The 6378-nt window shown below is 36.3% G+C and overlaps 1 protein-coding gene across 1 annotated transcript; it reads right to left on the reverse strand.

Moving 5' to 3' along the window:
• Positions 1-770: 770 nt before the first annotated feature.
• Positions 771-5164, reverse strand: LOC132178909 (uncharacterized). The gene is made up of 2 exons (XM_059591488.1): positions 4867-5164; positions 771-2623 (listed from the first exon to the last, which is right to left on the reverse strand). The coding sequence occupies exon 2, from the start codon at positions 2616-2618 to the stop codon at positions 1026-1028; it is 1593 nt and encodes a 530-aa protein (XP_059447471.1). The 5' UTR covers positions 2619-2623; positions 4867-5164; the 3' UTR covers positions 771-1025.
• Between the last annotated feature and the right edge of the window lie 1214 nt (positions 5165-6378).

Consider the following 6378-nt stretch of genomic DNA (forward strand, 5'->3'; position numbering starts at 1 on the left):
TTTCGCTGTATTCATAAATGTTCAATAAGATTTTGTATATGACTGAGAGATTTTCTCTTGTAAATGAATCAGTCATTCAGATCCTGCAAAATTAATGGAAACATCGCAGGCTGTCCAGCGTCTATCTCATAGTGAGTTAAAACTGCGACAAATTGAAGTAAAGGTGGGAACTTATTTAGGCTGGGGTCTGAATTAAAGCTTCAGTTGTTTGTTTTTCTCCAAAATCTGCATAGATTAAGGGTTCCATATCGTTTAGACTCAAGTCTAGAGCTTGTTCTAAATTAATGATGCTAGGAGATTCTCCTAAAGATTCCTTCTTTTTATGCTGTTTATTAAGCATATCCATCAATCCTTGAAGGTTTTCTACAACCTTTCCTCTGTTGACAGATGATTTATATCTATTAATAACTATGTCCGATGGCTGACTCTAAATAAAATGCATCTTCAAGAGATTTATTATATTTGGTATTTAAATACCTTGGATCTATATAACCCATCAGGATTATTCTTTCTCCTATTATGGCTTACTGATTTTGTTTTCATTCCTTATGGATGTAGTTCTACAGCAACCTACTACCAACAGGTATATCACAGATATCTTGAAGCTTTAATAACTCTTACTTATGGGTCCACCACATTCTTCCAGTTCCGTCCACTTCTTTCTCGGCTGATCGATTCCAACGCTACACAAAACGGCCTCCTGCCTTAACAAAAGCGCTCCAGGAAAACAGCGTCTAAGGACTAAGATTGGGAATCAATGGTAGAAGATGTGGATAAATAAGATACTCTTAATTTATTGAAACTTCAAAGATATATAGGATATGACCATGTATGTCCTGGGTGCTATAGAACCTAAGGTTCTTAGCTTTTCATAGCTAGGAATTCAAAGTGCTTGCGGAAGTGGTGTGTGTTTTCGTTGTGTCGAATACAAAGCCTAAGCTCTCTTTTTATAGCATAAGGATAGGGCTTTTTTTTTTTTTTTTTTTTTTGGCACAAGCATAAGGCTAGAGCTTTTACATTTATTGCTAAGCCTCTAAAGTCTTCATTAATTCGGTGCCATCCAAGGACTTTTCGTCTGAAGTTGATGGCGCTAATTCCTTACTTTCACAATGGCGACAATTGTGATTAATTGCATCCTGCTTTTTCGCGTGTCGGCAAAACAGCTTGCTTGTCTTGTTGGAGACATCCAACCGCCCGTCATTAAACTTCTGTTCAAAGTTTATGACTTTTTCTGCATCTGCCTCCGAGATTGTCTCGGGAAATTGGCTGATCATTAATACCTTCGGGCTGGCATAATTGACTTTTACCTGGCTATTGGCATTAATTCTTTTGAGTTCGAAGTTAATCTGACTCAACATCATGGCTCGCTCCTGATGAAGCATATATGGATTTACTGGTCTGGGCCGTAGAACAGTAGGTTCTTCAACAATTCTCTTCTCAGAGGCAATTCCTATCTTCACTAAATGATAAGGATTTAGTTCATTTCCTTCTTCATCCCAGTCCAAAGTAGAACTGTAGAATTTAAGAAATACTGGCCTGTCTTGTGCCTTGATCTTTTTCCTGAAGTTCTTGATAGCTTTCTTGAAGTTATCAGGAAAATAGGTTAATTCTACCAAATTATTATGAGGATAAATATTGTCGATTAATCCACATAAATAAGTCTGATAGACCATTTTTGGATCTGCCCCGGCAATGAAGTTGAACTTGGAACCGGTTGATGTAGACTTGTCGGTTGTATAAAAACAATCCTCCATTACTGATTCACCCTTGTGGGATCTAGCTAGATTGGACCATCTAAACCATGTTTCTGGTTTGATAATGGATAATTCATGGATGGTCGAAGCTTGTGTGAGCTTTGGATCTAGATTGTCAAAGATCAATGATGATTCTTCGATTGTTGATTCTTCTGGTTCTGAAACCTGCACTTTGTTAGTTGAAATCACGGGAATTTTCCCAAGAGAGGTTAATCTATTTTCATTTGTCCTTAACGCATCGAAGGCGTTTTGGTTAGGGTTGCAATCCCTATTTTTCTGAGTGACGGAAGAAAAACTCTTCTCATCGTTCTCAATGACAGGTGCCTTGTCCTTCGCAGAAGACCGTTGATTAACAATGATCTTATTGGGACTGGCCAAAGTTAACTTGGAGCTAACTTTTGATATTGGTTTATCTGATTGATATAAATCTTTCAGAATATCTGCTGGTGTTAGGAGTTCAGGGTTTTGAATCCTAAAGCTGCCCAAACTTTCATAAGCTTTCTTCCTGTCAGGGAAAGACTTATGGATTATGCCCTTCAGTCCAGTGACGAACTTACTAGCTTCTGACCAGCTGGTGTAAACACCAGGGGAGGGTCCATTATAGACCACATAATATTTTCCTGTAGGTATTTCTACAGTCTCTTCTTGCGAAGATTGTGGTTCAGCCTTGATATGGCTTACATTAGGAGTTCCTTTCTCCTCAGTGGCTATGGTGGGCCTATTGTCAAGAATCACTTCTGAACCAGAGGATTCCTTTTTGACTTGTTTTTGCTTAAGCTTCATGAGCTCCAGCTGTTGTTGCAAGAGTTTTACCTCTGCTTCCTTGATTTGGATTTCAAGATCTCTATCGACTTGTCCATCCATTTTTCCTGCAGGGACACACATCATGTTAATTCCTGCTAGTTCTCTAGTCATAGCATGTGCTAGACAATTCTTCTTTCCTTCAATGTGTTCGACATGGTATTGATAATAGTTAAACCATTGCTGACACTTTCTTTTGTGTCTTCTTTTATCTTCACCTACAAATTCTGAGTAGATAGTATCTACAACATTATTTAAGGTGTCATAACCTCCAGATCCCGGGGTTTTTAATGCTTCTAATTTGGCTGCAGAGAGACTTCTCCACCAAGTCCTATCGTTTCCTTCTAACCTATGGGTTGTAAGGGTAAAGGTAGCTTCTTGTCTGTTTGCCAAATTTGGATTTGCTTGAATAATCAAACTTAATTCTGAACTCCATCTTTCAATGGCTGTTGCTCTATCTCTGACGCCGTCTAAGTTTAGATTTGTATCTTGAGATCCTCCATAAAGATTATCTCCTTTAAGAGTAAATTCTTCTGGTAACCTACGGTTAAACCTATCTCTTGGAGCATGTCCAAAATTGTCTACAGGTGACGCTGGTCGTCTCCTTAATTGATTGTTATCATAATCCCTCAATGGAATTGTATCTGAATCAGGTCTGGGTCTTCTCCTATTATCAGAAGATTCTCCTTGTTCAAAACCTGGTTTGATATCTACTGGCGTGACATCCATATGAACTCTTCTATATGATGGTTCTATTTCTGAATCACTGCTTTCTGATTCTTCTTTTCCTGAAGAGTCTACATACTCTTCTTCTTTGAAGATAGATTCCATTTTTAGAATCTTTTGTTCTAAGCTTTTATCATCTAAACTAAGAAGTTTAATGATATTTACTATTTCTTTTTCTGAAGGGTTTTCAAACCTTCTTTCTAACTGTTTTGTTAAACCTGCGGACGATCCTTCCATAAATCTTCCGGTGGGGGTTTAAGGTCTTTTGGATAATGATTTCCAAAAAACGAGTCCTGAGGTGGTCCTGAAGGTTGAGGTTGAGCCTCATACCTAGGTTTCTGATCTTTTATGATCTTCTTAAGATCCTCTTCTAGTTTCTTTGTGCATTCGCACCTTTTCATTTCGGATCTAATATCCTTTCTTAAACTATCAATTAGTTTTCCATGTTCTCAGAATTTCCTGATTCTTTGGATAGGGCTTCTAGTTTGGCTAGAATTAATTCCCTATTCTTTAGTATTTCAGCCTTTCTTCCTATAAGGCTATCTCTAATATCTGTGACTATACTAATCACGGTATTATCAATTTTGTTTGATAATTCGTCTTGCTTATTATTGACCGGGGTGAGGTCAATCTTAAGATTTTCTATTTTATTTCTTGTTTCACTTATGTCCTGATGAGGATTATAAGTGTCTTTACTTTTGGATTCTAGTGAACTTTTCAATTCTTCATTGTTCTTATTGTCATTTTCCTTGACTTCTTGTATCAACTTGTTGAGATTAGCCTCAAGTTGTTGATTATTATTATTCTTTTGTTGTTGCAAAAGAATTTGCTTAATCTTTTCTTGGATTTCTCTAATCCTTTCATTATTAATCTCATCAAGTCTATTGATGATTCTATTTTGATTTTGCAATTGTTTATCCAACTCAGTTTGCAAGATTTCTTTAGTATCATTTCTGACACTATTTGCATCCTGTTCTCATTTTGGTTAACTCAATAATTAGCGTATCGAGTTTGTTCTGTATTTCTCCACAGGTACATCCTGCTGTATTGTTTGGTACAACTCCTGGCACGTTATTAGGAGGTAAACATGGTAATGATAAAAATTGATTTCCCATACCATATGGTCCAACTAGCATGTTATTAGGAGGTAAACATGGTGATGATAATAATTGATTTCCTATACCATTTCTTAGTATTCCTATTACTTCCTGATCGAACATATAGTTCTTTTCTCTTTCTATGGAAAGCATCTTTTTTAGAAGATTTTTCCATTGTTCTTTATAGGGATAAGGAGTCCCTGAATGAAACATCCAGTATAAATAACTCTTGCTATCATGAAGATCTCCATCTGGAACGAAGTCTATTACTGATCCTGATCTAGTCATTCTAGATTATGGATGCTTACTTCTATTTGTTCAAGCTTAATGCTAAGCCTATTTATTTGTTCAAAGTAATCTTTGATGCTTTTTAATATTTCTCTATTCTGGGTTTCTAAGAATAGACATTGGTCAACTAAATTATTAACTACAGCAACCTACTACCAACAGGTATATCACAGATATCTTGAAGCCTTAATAACTCTTACCTTATGGGTCCACCACATTCTTCCCGTTCCGTCCACTCCTTTTCTCGGCTGATCGATACCAACGCTACACGAAACGGCCTCCCGCCTTAACAAAAGCGCTCCAGGAAAATAGCGTCTAAGGACTAAGATTGGGAATCAATGGTAGCAGATGTGGATAAATAAGACACTCTTTATTGAAACTTCGAAGATATATAGGATATGACCATGTATGTCCTGGGTGCTATAGAACTTAAGGTTCTTAGCTTTTCATAGCTAGGAATTCAAAGTGCTTGCGGAAATGGTGTGTGTTTTCGTTGTGTCGAATACAAAGCCTAAGCTCTCCTTTTATAGCATAAGGATAGAGCTTTTACATTTTACTGCTAAGCCTCTAAATTCTTCACTAATTCGGTGCCGTGGAAGGTCTTTTAGTCTGAAGTTGATGGCGCTAATACCTCACTTTCACAATGGCGAAAAATTGTGATTATATATATATATATATATATATTATTATTATTATTATTATTTTCTTTGATGTCGGAGAACCTTTCTAATGCAGGACCCTTCGAACCCACCCCTATAGATTAAACCCCGGTCTTGTGCACAGCACCCACAAAACTTATAAAAGTACAAATTGAGTAATTCACAAAATATATGTATCATAAAAAATAAAAATAAAAGATTTTTAAAAAAAGATATCTATAAAAGTTCATAAATATGTGCTCAAATAAACATATTAAAAATGTAACATGTCGGCACTATATCAAAAAGACAGAAATACAAAAAAAAAAAAAAAAGGGTGTCTAGAACTGCATTTCACGATCTTTAAGAACTAAAAAATCATCAAGTATTGAATCTAAATTGTACTTTACCTTGATTTCGATTTTTTAAGAACCTGCTAGACCTATAAGGGCCAAAACAAGCAAAGTTACCAAGGTCCAAACGCCGATTATCATGTTACGGTGAGTGCTCACTACTCAGAGAGGGAAAGAATGAGAGATGGAGCCTAGAGAGTGGAGGTTATGGAGATTGGAGGGGGGACTATGGAGCTTGTCAGAGTCTTTGAGATAGAAAGAACAAAGAGAGTGAGAGTCTTTGATAGGGGTGCAAAGGCGGTTACGGTTAGCGGTTAGTGGCAATAACCGCTAACCGTAACCGCCCTAGCGGTTAGTAAATTTCACTAACCGCAACCGCTAACCGCTAGCGGTTAGTGGCCGGTTAGCGGTTAGTGAAATAGATAACCGCCCGCTAACCGCTTTTTTAAAATTGGGCTTTTTTTTGGGCTTTTTTTTTACCCTCATTTTTTTTTCTTGTATTTTTAATATCTTCTTGGGCCCAATTGCTATAAAAAGAGGCCATATTGAAAAATCAAAAATATTTGACCCAAAATTTACATTTACTTGTACTTAAAAAAAAATTTCCTTAAATATTAAATCATACCTCGTTAACTTTTTTTTTTTAGGAAAAAAAAAAAATTCAACACAACATACAAAAAAAAGTTCAGAATTCAGATAACTATCACAACATATAAAAAAA

This window comes from Corylus avellana, chromosome ca4 (genome assembly GCF_901000735.1).
Source record: "Corylus avellana chromosome ca4, CavTom2PMs-1.0".
NCBI classification, from domain to species: domain Eukaryota; kingdom Viridiplantae; phylum Streptophyta; class Magnoliopsida; order Fagales; family Betulaceae; genus Corylus; species Corylus avellana.

Bases quoted from the DNA above. Each gene is read 5' to 3' on its own strand.
- LOC132178909 (XM_059591488.1), bottom strand. From the start codon at position 2,618: ATGGATGGACAAGTCGATAGAGATCTTGAAATCCAAATCAAGGAAGCA.